The sequence below is a fragment of the Aquarana catesbeiana genome, linkage group LG02 (assembly GCF_042186555.1).
Source record: "Aquarana catesbeiana isolate 2022-GZ linkage group LG02, ASM4218655v1, whole genome shotgun sequence".
NCBI lineage: Eukaryota > Metazoa > Chordata > Amphibia > Anura > Ranidae > Aquarana > Aquarana catesbeiana.
The window spans coordinates 553,211,372-553,231,599 of NC_133325.1; the positions used below are offsets into that span (position 1 = coordinate 553,211,372).

The window sequence follows — 20,228 nt, forward strand, 5'->3', positions numbered from 1 at the left end:
CTGCAAAACTCACTGGACCTGCTGCGGAGATATGTGAATCGGCTCTATAGAGAGCTGGTCAAAATCTCCTACTATTGCGAATTGGATGCAGGGAACCCGCATCCAACCCAGCCTGAAGAGGAGCTCCAGTTGTTTTTCTGTTTATTAAAAGTCAGCAGCTACAAAGAGTGTAGCTGGTGACTTTTAATAAAAACACACTCACCTGTCCCACGGTCCAGCGATGCGCTCACCTGAGCCATTGTTTCATCCCCCTCTTCTCTCCCTGGCATTTCAACTGTGGGCAGACGGCTGTGACAGCTTGCGGCTTCACAGCTGGGTGCGCACTGCGCGAGTCGCGCTGCATGCCCTGACCGATTCAGCAGTCATCTGGAACCTGTGATGTGTCCCAGAAGACTGCAGGTAGGGAAGGGGGAGAGGAGAACTTCCTTTCACATCGTCTAGGCGATCCGAGCAGAATGCATGTCACCACATGGTAAACTGAGCATTAACGCAAATCAACACGTGTTAAAATAATAAATGGATGGAAATGTACATCTATTTTTCCTGCATTTCACTGCAAGTCAATGTGAATTCATAATATAGAAAATACCGCGCTATATCAAATTAAGTGAAAAACTAATCTACTGACACTTAAAAAAGATTAATGAAATTTGCATCATCAAAATAGTGAAACCATGTGAAAATTCAGTGATAAATAAACAATATAATAAATGCAGCTGCTAAAAAGTGGGATACACACCAAAACATATGAACTCATAGGTAGCAGCGCTTATCAGAGTGATATTAAGCCAAAAATTAAAGACTCTATAAATCAAACGAAGAAATGCATATGTTGAGATAAAATGTCCATCTATATGAAAAAGTGGTAATGTTCAAAGCTTTAAGCCCATGTAAGTAATCTTCTATTGTGATGATTTAAGTAAATCCTCCACCGCACCGCAGTGATAACCCCACATAGAGTGCAGGCTTACCACAAGGCAAGCTTTGGAAGCTTGCGACCTGTTACCCGGCCAGGGCCTTTATCCAAACGGGGAATCAAGGAGCGATAATCCAACAATCCCCACAGAGGGGTCAGCACCAGCACAGAACTCAGCAAAACACAAGTCACGTGGCTAGCCAGAAGGATATCAGTCAGAGGTTCCCCTTTATGTGCTACGGATCACTCCCAGCCCCCTTTATCCACTTCATGTCTACATGCACTTGCTGCAGCTTCAATGGAGGGCAGATGAGACATCAGAAATCTAAAAGACCCCTGATGTCGCATTAAAGAGAACCCTTGGAACCAAATCTCTTGAGCTTTGTTCCTGGCCGGGAAGTTTCGCTCTTGCAGTCCACTCACATGCTGTAGTGTGTCGCTGTGAATTCCTTCTGCTCTTTCCTCTCCTGTACACCAGGTGTGTGTGAGTGGACTGGAGGAGCAAAACTTCCCGGCCAAGAACAAAGCTCAAGAGATTTGGTTCCAAGGGTTCTCTTTAATGCGACATCAGGGGTCTTTTAGATTTCTGATGTCTCATCTGCCCTCCATTGAAGCTGCAGCAAGTGCATGTAGACATGAAGTGGATAAAGGGGACTGGGAGTGATCCGTAGCACATAAAGGGGAACCTCTGACTGATATCCTTCTGGCTATCCACGTGACTTGTGTTTTGCCGAGTTCTGTGCTGGTGCTGACCCCTCTGTGGGGATTGTTGGATTATCGCTCCTTGATCCCCCCTTTGGATAAAGGCCCTGGCCGGGTAACAGGTCGCAAGCTTCCAAGGCTTGCCTTGTGGTAAGCCTGCACTCTATGTGGGGTTATCACTGCGGTGCGGTGGAGGATTTACTTAAATCATCACAATAGAAGATTACTTACATGGGCTTAAAGCTTTGAACATTACCACTTTTTCATATAGATGGACATTTTATCTCAACATATGCATTTCTTTGATTTATAGAGTCTTTAATTTTTGGCTTAATATCACTCTGATCATCGCTGCTACCTATGAGTTTATATGTTTCAGTGTGAATTCAGCCTTACCAACTATGTAACTAGAAACACAGTTCTTTCAATTACATAAGCAAATTCAATTCACAAAATTCTTCCAAACTGTAGAAATATTTGCTTTTATTAGGTGAGAACAGATAGAGATGTAATCTGATCCTGGTTGCTAGAGGCATTGTTATTGCAAGCGGAATTTAAAGACTTGTAGGAAGGTTTGCTTGAGGTCTTTCATCATATTTGGAGACCCGTCAGAATGTGTAGTTCCGTCGCCTACACTGAGAAGGGCAAAGCGGACATCTTGTTACACCCACGAGAGTTTTGCATTTTACACTTATTTTTAACAGTAAAGGGAGTTTATATAGTGAAATGCAGTACTTAGAATTCCGTCTGACTGGTTAAATGTTGAATTTTAAAAGCAGCAGCAAGCCTGCTCATCTCATAGGTTTGCTAATCTGACAGAAGTTCGCTGCTTTTAAAATTCAACATCTAACCAGTCAGACGGAGTTCTAAGTACTGTATTGCACTATATAAACTCACTTTATTGTTAAAAATAGGTGTACAATGCAAAACTCCGGTGGGTGTAATAAGATGCCCGCTTTCCCTCTTCTCAGTGTGGAGGAGTGCGAAGTGTAGCAAGATGGTGGCGACAGAACGTCACCTCCGTTACATATTCTGACGGGTCGCCTAATCTGACAAAACAGTGGTTACATACCTTTTTCCTTGTTCGGAAACATTACGCCATGTATGTAACACGGTGGCCATTTTGGAGAACACCAAAAGCAATGCTTGGCTATGGACTGTCTTCAACCCTGGAGGCGGCCATTTTTGGTGTGCCGATATTTATGCCGGAAAGCTTGTGATTGGCAGAGAGAGGCGGAAAGGGGGAAAGAGGAACTCACGTGAAAGAGAGGAGACTGACTGCTGGAGCCAAGGTGGACATTTGTATTCCCTTCTTGCAGAGAGGTAAAAGAGGGTTTGGCTGGAGTACGTCCAGTCCTGGGTGTGACTGTTGATTTCTAGAAGAGGAGAGGAACTACAAGCCCCAGCCTGGTCATAGCTGACTGGTGGCTGCATTGCATTGCCTAGAAGAGATACTCTGCAGGGTCCCTAGAGTGAGTGACTATCTGAATAGTCTGCTGCTTCACCTTGAGGGGCTGAACCAGAGCAATGTACTGTGAGTGCTGATAGGAGGGGGAAATCTCTCTAGCACAGAGACAGAAGCCCTGAGGTGTCTATTATGACTGCCTGCCAGGTGTGTCCAGGGAGGGGACCATTTCTTTTTGTTGATTACAATTCCACCCCAAAAGGACAGGTTTTCTAATCTGGCTCACTGTTCATATTAGACTGAAAGGTCAGACGGGTCAGGTGAAGAGGTAGCCCTTTGGATGTCAGAGAGGAACAGACCTTTAGTATTCGAAATTATCCTACCATACATTACAAGTTTATTCTTTAATTATAGCAGTAGGCTTTTTGTCGCATAGTTGCAGCTTATTAAATCTTTATTTAAAAAAAACAAAAAAAAAAACTTTGTACGTCGGCAGAATGGCAAGGCTGGGCAAATGGGTGTACCTGTATGTCCCTTTAAATTTGCCGCCGTGCCATTGCGTGCGTGCCGCTGGCCGGGAGCTCTGTGAGTCGGGTCCCGGGTCCCGCGGACTCGATTGCCGCAGGGATACCCACGATCGCCTCATGGAGAGGCAGAACGGGAGATGCTAATGTAAACAAGCATCTCCCCGTTCTGCCCAGTGACAGTGTCACTGATCTCTGCTCCCTGTCATCGGTAGTAGAGATCAGTGACGTGTCACACGTAGCCACGCCCCCCACAGTTAGAAACACTCCCCAGGACCTACTTACCCCTACACTGCCCCCTAGTGGTTAACCCCTTCACTGCCAGTGTCATTTACACAGGAATCAGTGCATTTGTATAGCATTGATTGCTGTATAAATGACAATGGTCCCAAAAAATGTGTAAAAAATGTCCAAAGTGTCCACCGTAATGTCGCAGTCACGATAAAAATCGCTGATCTCCGCCACTACTAGTAAAAAAAAAAAAAATTATCAATAAAAATGCCATAAAACTATCCCCTATTTTGTAGATGCTTTAATTTTAGCACAAACCAATCAATAAACGCTTATTGCGATTTTTTTTTTTTTTTTTTTTTTTTTTCACCAAAAATATGTAGAATAATACGCATCTGCCTAAACTGAGGAAAAAAAAATTTGTTTTTAAATATTTTTTGGGGATGTTTATTATAGCGAAAAGTAAAAAATAATGCTTTTTTTTTTCCAAAATTGTTGCTATTTTTTTGTTTATAGTGCAAAAAATAAAAACCACAGAGGTGATCAAATACCACCAAAAGAAAGCTCTATTTGTGGGGAAAAAAGACGTTAATTTTGTTTGGGAGCCATGTCGCACGACCGCGCAATTGTCAGTTAAAGCGACGCAGTGCCGAATGCTCTGGTCAGGAGGGGGGTAAATTCTTCCGGGCTGAAGTGGTTAAAGCGGACCTTCAGTCACATTTCCTCCTTCTCTTTTTTTTTTTTTTTCCCCAGATTTCCATCAATGAAATCTTCTGCCCTTGTTTTAACTTTTGGATAGTAAAACATTTTTTTTCTGCCAGTAAATAACTTATACAGACCGCTTCCTGTTTTTTGTCTGGTCATTAGACTAGGCTTATGACATCAAATACAGCTCTCTCTCACTCTTGTGATAGTTTGCCAGGAAGGGAGGGGGGATGAGTCCATAAGAGGGCCAATGAGAGCTGCAGAGCTGGAGGTGTGTGTCTGTGTAAGTCCAGGAAGTAAACCGGCAGCAGCTTCAGCTGTCCACAGTTAAACTGGATGTAGCCAGACTCAGTGGAGGGAGATTTCTGCAGCATATTTGGCAAGTGCAGAATCATAGTATATATAAAGTAATATGCAAAGTGGCTGGAGGGAAGCAACAGAATGCAGAATGACAAAGATATTTAATTACAGGTTATGTGAGCAGACTGCAGTTCCTCTTTAAGGTGTTTGGAAAGTGTCACCAGTCAAGGTGGTTGACCCTCTGGAGAATATATATATATATATCTCTAACATACATACATGTATTCACACACCCTCTGGAGAATATATATATATATATATATACACACACGCGCGACGGAAAGTATTCAGACCCCCTTAAATTTTTCATTTTTTTTTTCATTTTTTTTTGTTGACATTTTTGCAGATTTATTAAAAAAGAAAAACTGAAATATCACATGGTCCTAAGTATTCAGACCCTTTGCTGTGACACTCATATATTTAACTCAGGTGCTGTCCATTTCTTCTGATCATCCTTGAGATGGTTCTACACCTTCATTTGAGTCCAGCTATGTTTGATTATACTGATTGGACTTGATTAGGAAAGCCACACACCTGTCTATATAAGACCTTACAGCTCACAGTGCATGTCAGAGCAAATGAGAATCATGAGGTCAAAAGAATTGCCTGAAGAGCTCAGAGACAGAATTGTGGCAAGGCACAGATCTGGCCAAGGTTACAGAAAAATTATGCTGCACTTAAGGTTCCTAAGAGCACAGTGACCTCCATAATCCTTAAATGGAAGACATTTGGGATGACCAGGACCCTTCCTAGAGCTGGCTGTCCGGGCAAACTGAGCTATCGGGGGAGAAGAGCCTTGGTAAGAGAGGTAAAAAAGAACCCAAAGATCACTGTGGCTGAGCTCCAGAGATGCAGTCGGGAGATGGGAGAAAGTTGTAGAAAGAAATCCATCACTGCAGCCCTCCACCAGTCCGGGCCTTATGGCAGAGTGGCCTGATGGAAGCCTCTCCTTAGTGCAAGACACATGAAAGCCTGTATGGAGTTTGCTAAAAAAAACACACCTGAAGGACTCCAAGATGGTGAGAAATAAGATTCTTTAGTCCGATGAGACCAAGATAAAACTTTTTGGCCTTAATTCTAAGCGGTATTTGTGGAGAAAAACAGGCACTGCTCATCACCTGTCCAATACAGTCCCAACAGTGAAGCATGGTGGTGGCAGCATCATGCTGTCGGGTGTTTTTCAGTTGCAGGGACAGGATGACTGGTTGCAATGGAGGGAAAGATGAATGCGGCCGAGTACAGGGATATCCTGGACAAAAACCTTCTCCAGAGTGCTCAGGACCTCAGACTGGGCCGAAGGTTTACCTTCCAACAAGACAATGACCCTAAGCACACAGCTAAAATAACAAAGGAGTGACTTCACAACAACTCCGTGACTGTTCTTGAATGGCCCAGCCAGTGCCCTCTCTTAAACCCAATTGAGCATCTCTGGAGAGACCTAAAAATGGCTGTCCACCAATGTTTACCATCCAACCTGACAGAACTGGAGAGGATCTGCAAGGAGGAATGGCAGAGGATCCCCAAATCCAGGTGTGAAAAACTTGTTGCATCTTTCCCAAAAAGACTCATGGCTGTATTAGATCAAAAGGGTGCTTCTACTAAATACTGAGCAAAGGGTCTGAATACTTAGGACCATGTGATATTTCAGTTTTTTCTTTTTTTAATAAATCTGCAAAAAATGTCAACAATTCTGTGTTTTTCTGTCAATATGGGGTGGTGTGTGTACATTAATGAGGGAAAAAAAAAAAAGAACTTAAATGATTTTAGCAAATGGCCGCAATGTAACAAAGAGTGAAAAATTTAAGGGGGTCTGAATACTTTCGGTCCCCACTGTGTGTGTATATATGTATCTCTCTATCTCTCGTATTTATCGGTGTATAACACGCACCTCAAGTTTAGGAGGGACATTTAAGGAAAAAATGTAAAACCAATAGTTCCGCGCTTAGGTAAAAAAAGGAACTGCTGCCCCCCAGCACAGAATCGCACCAATGTGCAATTCCAAAAAGATTAGAGTCAGAAAACAGGGGTGATTGGCGCTGTTCCACTAAAATCAAAAAGACTAGTGTGGTATATCAAGTGAACTGTGACACACCCCACGCATAAATAACAGTGTATAAGATAAAGACAAATTAAGTGAAAAAAACTACAGTATGTGCAACACCTGCCCTCATGAAAAAGTGCAGCGTGTATTCGCTCCTTGGTGAACCAAAAATAAATCAAGAACTGGGTGAATCAAAAAAATTGTTGGAATGGAAAGGAATTCCCAAACAAACTATCAAAAAATCTTTAAAATCATATATTAATCGTAATAAACATCAATAGTGCATAAACTAAAAAACGGTAGTGTATAAATAAAATTGAAATCTATAATCACAAATGCACATAAGAAAATTAAAAGTTCATCATAAATCTAGAGTCCACAGAAATGTCCCACAGAATATAAGTAAATTGTAAAAAAGGCCTATGGTGCAAAATTCTTCATAAGGTGCAAATGGTGAGTCTTTTAAAATTCTAGCAATGATCTTAATGCCGTGAAGTCCTCCTGTCATCCAAAACGCCCCCCAATGTGCCCTCACTCACCAAAGGGGGACACCCCTGCAGGGGTATCTGGCCTGTCAGCTGTATCTCGCAGCTATGGTCCTTGGTAGGGGCTCCTATTCGGATCTCCACTCTCGGTGTCCGGGCTGGCTCCAATCAATCTCCACAAGCACATCTGGCATCCGCTGTGTGCACTCTCTCCTGTTTGTGCACCATACTGTTGCATCTCAGTATGCAACAGTATGATGCAACAGTATGGTTTTTCATGAGGGCAGGTGTTGCACATACTGTAGTTTTTTTCACTTAATTTGTCTTTATCTTATACACTGTTATTTATGCGTGGGGTGTGTCACAGTTCACTTGATATACCACACTAGTCTTTTTGATTTTAGTGGAACAGCGCCAATCACCCCTGTTTTCTGACTCTAATTTAAGGAAAAAAACTTACATTGAAATGCCAATCAATGCAGCCTTGTCTGTCAGTACACTGCCGTTTAAAAATGGCGCCGCTGTTCTCGGCCGCTTTTGGACGCACTCGGCCGCTCTTGGTGGATTTCGTCGGCTCACGCTGGACTGCGAGAGCCAACGAGAATGGCTGAAAACCGCCAAAAGGCTCACAATCGGCGGGGGATCGGTGTATAACACGCACCCACGTTTTTCCCCTGATTTTAAGGGGAAAAAAGTGCGTGCTATACGCCGATAAATACGGTGTGTGTGTGTAATATATATATTATATTGGGACATCGCCACAATTCTAATCTTTTTGGCTCTATATACCACCACAATGGATTTGAAATGAAACGAACAAGATGTGTTTAACTGCAGACTTTCAGCTTTAATTTGAGGGTACTTACATCCAAATCAGGTGACCTGTGTAGGAATTACAACAGTTTGTATATGTGCCTCCCACTTTTTAAGGCACCAAAAGTAATGGGACAGATTAACAATCATCCATCAGACTTTCACTTTTTAATACTTGGTTGCAAATCCTTTGCAGTCAATTACAGCCTTAAGTCTGGAACACATAGACCTCACCAGACGCTGGGTTTCATCCTTGGTGATGCTCTGCCAGCCTTCTGTTGCAACTGTCTTCAGTTCCTGCTTGTTCTTGGGGCATTTTCCCTTCAGTTTTGTCTTCAGCAAGTGAAATGCATGCTCAATCGGATTCAGGTCAGGTGATTGACTTGGCTATTGCATAACATTCCACTTCTTTCCCTTAAACTCTTTGGTTGCTTTTGCAGTATGCTTCGGGTTATTGTCCATCTGCACTCTGAAGCGCCGTCCAGTGAGTTCTGAAGCATTTTGTTGAATATGAGCAGATAATATTGCCCGAAACACTTCAGAATTCATCCTGCTGCTTTTGTCAGCAGTCATATTATCAATAAATACAAAAGAACCAGTTCCATTGGCAGCCATACATGCCCACGCCATGACACTACCACCACCATGCTTCACTGATGAGGTGGTATGCTTTGGATCATGAGCAGTTCCTTTCCTTCTCCATACTCTTCTCTTCCCATCACCCTGGTACAAGTTGATCTTGGTCTCATTTGTCCATAGGATGTTGTTCCAGAACTGTGAAGGCTTTTTTAGATGATGGTTGGCAAACTCTAATCTGGCCTTCCTGTTTTTGAGGCTCACCAATGGTTTAAATCTTGTGGTGAACCCTCTGTATTCACTCTGGTGAAGTCTTCTCTTGATTGTTGACTTTGACACACATACGCCTACCTCCTGGAGAGTTTTCTTGATCTGGCCAACTGTTGTGAAGGGTGTTTTCTTCACCAGGGAAAGAATTCTTCGGTCATCCACCACAGTATTTTTTCAGTGGTCTTCCGGGTCTTTTGGTGTTGCTGAGCTCACCGGTGCGTTCTTTCTTTTTAAGGATGTTCCAAACAGTTGCTTTGGTAACACCTAATGTTTTTGCTATCTCTCTGATGGGTTTGTTTTGTTTTTTCAGCCTAATGATGGCTTACTTCACTGATGGTGACAGCTCTTTGGATCTCATATTGAGAGTTGACAGCAACATAATGCAAATAGCACACTTGAAATTAACTCTGGACCTTTTTTTCTGCTCCTTGTAAATGGGATAATGAGGGAATAACGCACATCTGGCCATGAAACAGCTGAGCAGCCCATTGTCCCATTACTTTTGGTCCCTTAAAAAGTGGGAGGCACATATACAAACTGTTGTAATTCCTACACCGTTCACTTGATTTGGATGTAAATACCCTCAAATTAAAGCTGAAAGTCTGCAGTTAAAGCACACCTTGTTTGTTTCATTTCAAAAAGATTAGAATTGTGTTGATGTCCCAATATTTATGGACCTGACTGTATCACCCTCTAGCAATAGGTAGGTGCTAGTATAGGATTTTTTACTAGAGAGACTTGGCATAGGTAAATTTTAGGCAGGCCTGTCTGTTTTGATCTGGGAGTGGTTAGAGTAGCAGTGTGTGTGACTACCTGTGCTCTAGTTCTGAGGCGCCTCCCCTGCTTCCAGGGAGAATGTTCTGGAAGAGGGGCAGGGCCTGCAACTGGACTGGCAGGCAGCTCATGTGGGAGCCCTGACCAATCCCAGACTGGTTTTGGCAGGGGGCGGGCCTCCTGTATAAGCTGAGGTAACATGCCACTAGGAGGAGTTGTCAGCCAGGTGAAGTGGAAAATGGAGTACTAGACAGCAGCAGGAGGGCACCCCCATCTGGGGGGGGGGGGGCGACAATCGCAGGAGGAGGCCTGGGAGAGCTGTGAGAGTATGGTCATTAGTGAAGTCCTCATCATTACACGGTCATTGATGAGGAACTCCTGGAGCAGAGGGGCAGGTGAAGCTGTCGGAACATACGGTTCGATTTTAAGTTCTCCAGCAAGGACTCGGGGAAGAGAAAGGTCGGTGAGTGTACCACAGTGGAGGGCTGGATGTGCCAGGAAGTCTGTGAGGGAACTTCTTTTTTACACGGTCATTGGTGAAGTCCTCATTACACGGTCATTGATGAGGAGTCCTGGATCAGAGGCGTGACTGTGGGGATTAGAGTCAAATTGATGTGGCCTGAGGGCACAGGATTCGCAAGATGGGCTAGCTGGGAACAGTAGTCCACCGTTCTGAACATGCTTTTAAACTACTAGGCCTCAGGGGAGGTGTACTGCAGGCCTCTGGCCTAGTAGCAGCGAGCAACCAGAGTCAGCATGAGAAACTATTCAGAGTGGGTTCTTTTGCTTACAGAAGGAGTGATAGGAAATTAATGTGCTTCAGTATAAGTTTGTGCAGGAGGAGAGGATTTCTGGAAACTTCACCCTTATACGGTCATGGGTGAAGTCCTTATCTTTACACGGTAACTGATGAGGAAGTTCTGGAAGCAATAGTCTGCAGGAGTTAAGCAGAGGAGGAGCAATAGTCTGCAGGGTGATGCATGAAAAAGACTGTAGCTGTTAAACATGCACATAATTTCTTCAGGCTCAAACTATGTGCTAAATCTATAAAATCTCTAATAATGGCAAAGTGATCTGTTCTATGGACATCCCATATACCCCTTTCCCCCAACCAAGTTGTACCCCCCAATAAACAAAGCAAATAACTCAGCGGGTTGATATGGTGGATTCCCTCTCTCCCTCTCTCCCTCTCTCCCTCTCTCCCTCTCTCCCTCTCTCCCTCTCTCCCTCTCTCCCTCTCTCCCTCTCTCCCTCTCTCCCTCTCTCCCTCTCTCCCTCTCTCCCTCTCTCCCTCTCTCCCTCTTTTTCTTCACTTCATTGAAATTTACACCGTTTAACCAGTTCCAGTCCAAACCATATCTAACATTTCTCTCCTACATGTAAAAAAATCAGCATTTCTTTGCTAGAAGAATATGTAGAACCCCCAAACATTTTTATATTTTTTTTAAGCAGAGGCCCTAATAAATAAATTGGCAGGTGTTTGTATGTTTTTGTCACGTGTCAGATAACTTGTCAGAAGTGATTCTGTTGACAACAGGGGAACGAAGCATCAGAGAGAAATGGCACATAGAGCTTTGGAGATAACATTACAATTACATGTGTTTACTTCAAATTTCAACCACTTTAATGCACAAAAACACAATATAATACCCAATGGTTTGGTAAAAAAAATAAAAGATGTTATGTTGAGTAAATAGATACAAGAACATGTAATGCCTAAAAATTGTGCACATCTACGTGTACCTAAAAATCACAAAAGGTGACACTTTAAAAGACTTTACAGGTTACCAGTTTACACAGTTTTCAGAGTTACACAGGAGGTCAGGAGCTATAATTATTGCTCTTGTTCTGATGTTCGCAACAATACCTCACATGTGTGCTGCGATCGCTGTTTACATATGCGTGTGGAACCTATATGCTCGTGAGCACGGGGAGATTTAATTTTTAAAATTTTATTTCAAACTATTAATTTTATTAAACTTTATTACTAAAACCTAAAAAACGCATAGGTGTGAACCTAGTGTAAAGGAGTAGTCTATGCACACATATTGATTTCACCGTATTTTAAAGGGATAGCACAACACATTTTCTGGTGTGTGGGTTTTTGTTTTTTTTTTTGTATTTGAATACTAGTGAGTGCTGCTGTCACTTTGAACTTTTTCGTTCACTAACTTATTTTAGGGGACACCAAGTGCAGATCATCTTCACTGTTTGAGAATATATACAGTGGGGCAAAAAAGTATTTATATAGTCAGCCACCAATTGTGCAAGTTCTCCCACTTAAAAAGATGAGAGGGGCCTTTAATTGTCATCATAGGTATACCTCAACTATGAGAGACAAAATTTGGAAACAAATCCAGACAATCGCATTGTCTGATTTTTGAAAGAATTTATTTGCAAATTATGGTGGAAAATAAGTATTTGGTCAATATTAAAAGTTCATCTCAATACTTTGTTATATATCCTTTGTTGGCAATGATAGGTCAGAAGTTTTCTGTAAGTCTTCACAAGGTTGTCACACACTGTTGCTGGTATGTTGGCCCATTCCTCCATGCAGATCTCCTCTAGAGCAGTGATGTTTTGGGGCTGTCGCTGGGCAACACGGACTTTCAACTCTCTCCAAAGGTTTTCTATGGGGTTGAGATCTGGAGACTGGCTAGGCCACTCCAGGACCTTGAAATGCTTCTTAGGAAGCCACTCCTTCATTGCCCGGGCGGTGTGTTTGGGATTATTGTAATGCTGAAAGACCCAGCCACGTTTCATCTTCAATGCCCTTGCTGATGGGAGGAGGTTTGCACTCAAAATCTCACGATACATGGCCCCATTCATTCTTTCATGTACAGGGATCAGTCGTCCTGTTCCCTTTGCAGAGAAACAGCCCCAAAGCATGATGTTGCCACCCCCATGCTTCACAGTAGTTATGGTGTTCTTTGTTTGCAACTCAGCATTCTCTTTCCTGAAAACACGACGAGTTGTGTTTCTACCAAACAGTTCTACTTTGGTTTCATCTGACTATATGACATTCTCCCAATCCTCTTCTGGATCATCCAAATGATCATCATCATCATCTAGCAAACCTCAGACGGGCCCGGACATGTACTGGCTAAAGCAGGGGGACACGTCTGGCACTGCAGGATCTGAGTCCCTGGCGGCGTAGTGTGTTACTGATGGTAGCCTTTGTTACGTTGGTCCCAGCTCTCTGCAGGTCATTTACTAGGCCCCCCCCGTGTGGTTCTGGGATTTTTGCTCACCATTCTTGTGATCATTTTGACCCCACGGGGTGAGATCTTGCGTGGAACCCCAGATCGAGGGAGATCAGTGGTCTTGTATGTCTTTTTCATTTTCTAATTATTGCTCCCTCAGTTGATTTCTTCACACCAAGCTGCTTGCCTATTGCAGATTCAGTCTGTGCAGGTCTACAATTTTGTTTCTGGTGTCCTTGGACAGCTCTTTGGTCTTCACCATAGTGGAGTTTGGAGTGTGACTGTTTGAGGTTGTAGACAGGTGTCTTTTATACTGATAACAAGTTCAAACAGGTGCCATTAATACAGATAATGAGTGGAGCACAGAGGAGCCCCTTGAAGAAGATACAGGTCTGTGAGAGCCAGAATTCTTGCTTGTCAAGTACTTATTTTCCTCCATAATTTGCAAATAAATTCTTTCAAAAATCAGACAATGTGATTGTCTGGATTTGTTTCCACATTTTGTCTCTCATAGTTGAGGTATACCTATGATGACAATTACAGGCCTCTCTCATCTTTTTAAGTGGGAGAACTTGCACAATTGGTGGCTGACTACTTTTTTGCCCCACTGTATATGCGTTTAATCATTAGTTGTCCTAAATATGGGTTGGTTTGGCTGCTTGTATATTTTTTGTTTGTAGGAAAGAATGTAATTGTCCGCTTTATTTTTATTTATTTATTTTTTTATAGGTGCACAAGATGTATACCAGAAACATTATCTGAATTTACTCTACTCTTCAGTTTTCACACAGAGGACCACAATGACTTCAGCTTGTTGGATCCTGAAAGCCTGTACAAGGAGAAATTGGTGTCATGGACGAAGGTCTGCATTTATGTTTTATGTGCTTTTGTCGGTCAACAATAATACATTACTTGAAATTCGTCTTTAACCCAAACCTTTTTTATTTAGTTATGGATAGTGTGGATGGTTAGGACCGCTCCAGGCTTTTACTGCTGTGGTTTCCCCTCTTTGGGAGATTAAGTTCCCTCTTTTTGTTGTTCTGTTGACCATTTTCTCAGTGACCGTGATCCAAATTTTTCATTGAATACTCGAACAGGAGGGGAAGAGCAATCTTCCAAAGGGGTTTCCTATTTTGGTGAGAACTAATTGGGGATTTACGCTCGCTTCAGATGCTTTTCCTCTTTCTGGTGCATGTCTGATATATAAATGAAGGTAAAATCTCCTTCCCTTCTCCAAATTTCCTTTTGGTAATATGTATAGATTAAAAAAGGAAACAAATTCACAGATAAAAGACCTGCATACTCCCATATCCATAGAATTTTTTTTTTTTTTTTTTAAATGCAAAAAAGTATCAAGCATATTACTAATTTGAATTTTTATGTAGGATATGCATGCTCTATCCAGGCTTTCCATTTACGTGTGTGTGACACCATGTATAAAAATTTGTGTAAACAGTGCTTTGCCACGTCATGGTGTCAGGTGTCACCCAGGGTTCTCACTTATGCAAGTTGATGGACTCCAGGATGTCTATTCTGAGTAGAATAAACAGATTTTTCAGTTTTCTCCACAATTGATAACTCCTGGACTAGGCTCTGGAGTCCAGTCCTTTGTGAACGATGAAGTCTCTAACCCTGTGTCCACATTTTAATGGAAATGAGCATCCTGATTGTGCAAGTATGCACAGCCCATTTACCGTATATACTCGAGTATAAGCCGAAATTTTCAGCCTTTTTTTTTTTTTTTTTTTTTTTTAGGCTGAAAGTGCCCCCCTCGGCTTATACTCTAGTCACCGCCGTCTGCCTACCTGATCAGCGTGTCATGCGGACAGACAGCGGCCATCGTATCAAAAAACATTCGGCGCCCATTCCAGTGTTCAAAAGCCGTGCCTCCTCCTCGTCTGCGATAGGCAGAACACTCAATTTCCCAGCAGTCAGTGTTCAGTCTATCACGGACATCCTCTCATCCTCGTCCGTGGTATGAGGATGAGCGGATGTCCGTGATAGGCTGAACACTGACTGCTGGGAAATTGAGTGAGTGTTCTGCCTGTCAGACGAGGAGGAGGTGCGGCTTTTGAACACTGGAATGGCCGCCGAATGTTTTTATAACGCGCTGACTGGGCAATGGTGGCTGCAGATTAGCACACAGGGAGGCATGCACAGGACACAGTAAGGCATGCAGCTGCAGATGGGCATTGTTGACCCTCTTTTCCACTTACAGTAGCTGCTGCATTTCTCACCCTCTGCTTATACTCGGGTCAATACGTTTTCCCATTTTTTTGTGGTAAATTAGGGGCCTCGGCTTATACTCGGATCGACCTATATTCAAGTATATACGGTAGTTAAGGGGTTGTCTATGGTTCAAGGCTTTTTTTCTGGAAACAAGTAGCTGCAAGAGCAGTATGTGTGAAGAGACACAGGAAAAGTGTCTTATCTGGCCTAATGAAGATACCACCTGATTGGACCTGGCCATTGACTTGGAGAGGTATTTAAAGCGGAGTTTCACGAAAAAACATTTTTTAGATGTCAGCAGCTGCAAATACTGCAGCTGCTGACTTTTTTAAAATAAGGACACTTACCTGTCCCGGGGTCCAGCGATGTCGGCACCCGAGACCGAACCGTCCCTCGATCCTCGGGTGCTGCAGCCGCCATTCTCACTGAGGGAATCAGGAAGTGAAGCGTTGCGGCTTCACTGTCTGGTTCCCTGCTGCGCATGCGCGAGTCGCGCTGCGCGTCTACACTGGTCCCCGTTGTGTTGTGGGGACTGGGTATTTCCCACAACACAGCGGGGGTGGGCGGGGAGTCTGCGGCTAGCTATACCCGGAAGTGGGTGCAGATACCTGTATTATACAGATATCTGCACCCCCCTCCCCCCTGAAAGGTGCCAATTGTGACACCGGAGGGGGGGAGGAATCCGATGAGCGGAAGTTCCACTTTAGGGTGGAACTCCGCTTTAAGACATTGTGTAAATAGGCAGGATCTTTTGCAGCCAAGTTAGGCAATTTGTTTGTCACAAGACTGAAAGGCTTAACGTGAAACTAAAACTAAACTCTGTCAAGCCACAGTAACCATTTTATATCTTTTTATTGGTAAAGGAGTACAGAAGTGATAACCAGTATGCAGTCAGACATACAAGAAGGCACAATAAGAGAAACCTGTCTGAATAAAAAAGACAAATCCTGGATTCATGTCAATATAGCCTTTGGTAGGAGATATCCCTCCATAACACAAGAGCATCAGTAGCATCCTAGGGACAGATATGAACAGGCAAGTTGCATCAAATTTCACAAACCGCCAGATTAAAGCCTTATAAGAGATGTTCTACAGAGACAGGCATAATTAATTTTGTATAGTTGTTGCCTTTTGATCAAGGACAAATATATTCAGGATCCTCAAAATCTGGTCAACGCAATAAAAAGAGCAGGTAGAAAAAAAGTAGGAAAGGAAGAAGGTCTGGGGAAGGAAAGTCGAGAGCAGTTGGGGTAACTCCTCAGGCCTCAATCATCCAATGACAAATACTGTATCCAAGGTTGCCATGTCTTCTCAATTTTGGATTGGTTATTATGGAGGGTACAGGTCATCTTGTAATATAATCGTGATTCAATTACATTTTTGAAATTAAACATTACCCTAAAAAAAAAAAAAAAAAACAAAAAAAAAAATCCTGTTACCTTTAAAGCACGAATAACAGCACAGTGCTTGTGCTGTGTAATTTGGCCCCCTGTATTATCGTATAAAAAAAACCTGGCTGATCCTGTCAGTTTCTGCCCTCCTTTCTGTAAACTGACCACGGTTAATCATGGCTGCTGAGCCCTGACACTACAGTCAGTTTGCGTGCTTCCGTCAACTGCCACTCTCCTGTCCTCCTCTCCCCACCTCCCTGCCTATCAGCTCTGTGCGTGAGCCGCCATTCTGAGCAGTGCAAACATTACTGCTCACAATCACTGCCAGCCCCACTGCTAGTATAACCTGTAGTGTATATACTGCATGCTGGTTTTTAATCATCTTCTAAATACCTTATTTATTCTCCCTGATCAGCGGTCACGTGACTGCCCGTCGCTCTCTTCCTCCAATGTATACACTACAGAGGGAGGTCACGTGACCACCCGGCAGATGTCAGTGGGAGATCTCGGGGCCCCTCCCTCTGTAGTGTATACATCTGAGGGACAGAGCGACGGGCAGTCACTTGGCAGCTGATCAAGGAGAATAAATAAGGTACTTAGAAGATGAATTACTATAGGTTATACTAGCAGTGATTGTGTGCACTGCTTTAACAACCACTTTTAATAAACATTCTGATCCCGAACCTAGTGACCTTGGGGCACTGCCACCGGATATGTGCCATTGTTCTTTCTTGGCCATAATGTCTGAAGCAGTGGGACGAGGCCTGCACATTTAATCTTGGCAATTCTGGAGGGAACCATTTACCATATCAAAGGTGGTAGATTCCACCATGGCCGTGTTGATGGAAATTTTAGAAAGATTGTCATGTCATTTTGAGAGTTCCCAAGAGGTTGAGGTCCCTTTCCCAATGCTCCATATAAGGAAGCTTAGGATCCGGACGCGCATCTCTTTAAATTGTATGTATTTCTGGTCAGTTTAAAAAAACAAAACCAAAAAAAAAACCACAGCAATAACACCTCAATAACGCACGTGTTACGTTTTTGAGTCACATGACCTATGAAAAACGCACTATAAGCACAGTAAAGTCATGGCAAAATTGCAGAAAAATCTGGTGTTTTCGGCGCCATTATCTGCGCCTTTTTCTCTATCTGCAAAATGCCAAAAACACCATTTTTGTATCTAATCTTTTTAAGATTGTCCTTCAGATATGAGGGGATCTGGTGATTATCAAAATATTTCTGAAGGTAGTTGTAGCATAGATTAATAGTATTCCAAAATGTTAATCTAGTTTATCACCAGATAAAACATCACCAATGCGTAACAATCCCTTTATTCTCCCACAATCAGAAAAGCTGTGGAGAGATTCCTGGTAGAAACTGAGTTAAACAAGGGAGACAAGAGGGTGTGTGGGTGTGTGTGTGTGTGTGTGTGTGTGTGGCAGATTTTTTTTTTTTTCCTTCATCCAATGCCTGTCCCAAATGGCTAATGAAAATGAGAGCTTAGGACGTAGTACGGTGGGACGCAACCTACTTGGGATCCATATTAAGGCAGAGATCGAGCACCCAGAGAATAAAAGTGCCTCCATATCAACCCAGTGTGGAGTCAGACCTTCAACCCTGGAAGTGCTAATTGAGCTATTTATGCCGCTTAGTGGTAGGAGGTAAAATTGGGAATACCTTGGCCCCAGTGGCTTTTAGGGGTGTAAATCATAAGCTTATTGATTCTAAGATGTCACCCCCCCAGATACAAAATCCCCAAATGATAGATGGTGAGAGGCCGTTGAAAGGTAAAGTTGTGGTGAAGTAAAGCAACTGAGGATTTGGGTAGATTTAGATTGATGGCAATGGATTTGTTCATGTTGACTTTTAGTCCCAATAACTGAAAAAAAGTGGTCAAGAGTAAAGTTCGGTAGTGCCGCATGGGATGAAAGTTTGGGATGAAAGAAACATTAAGACATCATCTGCAAACCGTGCACATTTATGTTCGTGATGTCCACAGTATTTGCAACTGATCTGGAGGTGAGCACACATGGCGATTGGCTAAAGGTTCCATTACCTGCCCAAATAAAAGGGCAGCCCTGTATTTTGCTTTGTATATCTATGGGATCAGATTTCAAGCCACTAAGGGAGATTTTGCTGTGGGAGAGGTAAATAAAGCATGCAGGATGCACAGGAAGGAAGGGTGAAAACCCATAGTTTCTAAAAGAACATGTAATCCTAGGACAGGCTATCAAAAGCTTTATGGAGATCCAAAGATGGCAACATCACTTGTCTGGTCAAGGGGGATTCCAACATGCATGGACTGCTGAAATAATAAGATTCAGTGACCTGCGTATTTGGTCCAATGTTTGTCGATACCTGAGAAATCCAGATTCATCTTTGTGAATATAATGTTCCAGGAAGGAGTTTGTCATAATGCCAATGCTTTTGTGAGAATTTTTAAGGTCACAAATATTCAAAGAAATTGGTCGGTAGTTCGATTCTTCAGAGGGGTCTTTCTGTGCTTTTGGAATTACACTAATGTATGCACTGTTTTCTTCTTGCCGGGAAAGTGCACCCTCCTGGTAGTTGGTTAAAATATAGGGCTAGATGGGGCATCAGAAGGTCTGCAAATTTCTTGTAATATCCATTAGGGAGCTCGTCAGGACCTGGGGATTTGTTGGGTTTGTGTCTTTATAACCCTGGACATTTCGCCGCACATGAGGGGCTTGTCCATTAAGTTCAGCATGTTGTGTGGAGAGAGTCTGGAGTTGTGACTTTTATCTAAAAAAAAAAAAAAAAATTTTGAAGCGAAATTGAAAATTCAGCCAAAGGCTTGTGATGAGGTAAAGACCCCTTTCACACTGAGGCATTTTTCAGGCGCTACAGTGCTAAAAATAGCGCCTGAAAAAAGCCTCAGCTGCAAACTGTGTGCGCTTTCACACTGGGGCGCCGCGCTGCCAGGGCGTCACAAAAAGTCCTGCCAGCAGCTTCTTTGCAGCGGTGGAGGAGCGGTGAATACACCGCTCCTCCCCATTGAAAACAATGGGGCAGCGCTGCTATACCGCCCACAAAGCACCGCTGCAGCAGCGTTTTGTGGGCGAATTTAACCCCTTTTCGGCTGCTAGCGCAGGGGTTAAAACCGCCCGCTAGCTCCCGAATAGCGCCGCTAAAAATAGCACGACTTTACCGCTGACGGGTACCAGGGCGGCTCAGTGTGAATGGGGTCTTACTGTAATATTAAATTCTTAAAGAATGCAGTATGGATTTTGTGACAGTGTCTCCTCGCTCAGTTTAAAGCGTGAGTTTGTGATCTAGGATTAAAGGGGTTGTAAACCCTTGTGTTTTTTCACCTTAATGCATTATATGCATTAAGGTGAAAAAACACCTGGCAGTGGAATTTCACACTCCGGAGACGCGCTCTTCCTCTGCCCGAGGTTCTCGGCTCTTGATTGGATAGATTGATAGCAGTGTAACCATTGGCTCCCACTGCTGTCAATCAAATCCAATGATGCGGGGCCGAGTCCGGCATTCGTGACTATGACCCGCAAGGTAACCATCCCCCCCCCGGAGAGCGATTCTCCTAGGGGGTTCTCTGATGCGGGGAGGAGAGAGCTGCCGAGG

The 20,228-nt window shown here is 43.2% G+C and overlaps 1 protein-coding gene across 1 annotated transcript in view; it reads left to right on the forward strand.

Annotated features, from left to right (window-relative positions):
- The first annotated feature begins 2,786 nt into the window (after positions 1 to 2,786).
- The window catches only part of PARL (presenilin associated rhomboid like), a 66,960-nt gene continuing 49,518 nt past the window's right edge, over positions 2,787 to 20,228 (forward strand). Inside the window, exons 1-2 of the mRNA XM_073615958.1 lie at positions 2,787 to 2,941; positions 13,735 to 13,867. Of these exons, the coding sequence (XP_073472059.1) occupies positions 13,806 to 13,867 (62 nt within the window). The 5' untranslated portion in view covers positions 2,787 to 2,941; positions 13,735 to 13,805. The remainder of the gene's footprint in view (positions 2,942 to 13,734; positions 13,868 to 20,228) is intronic.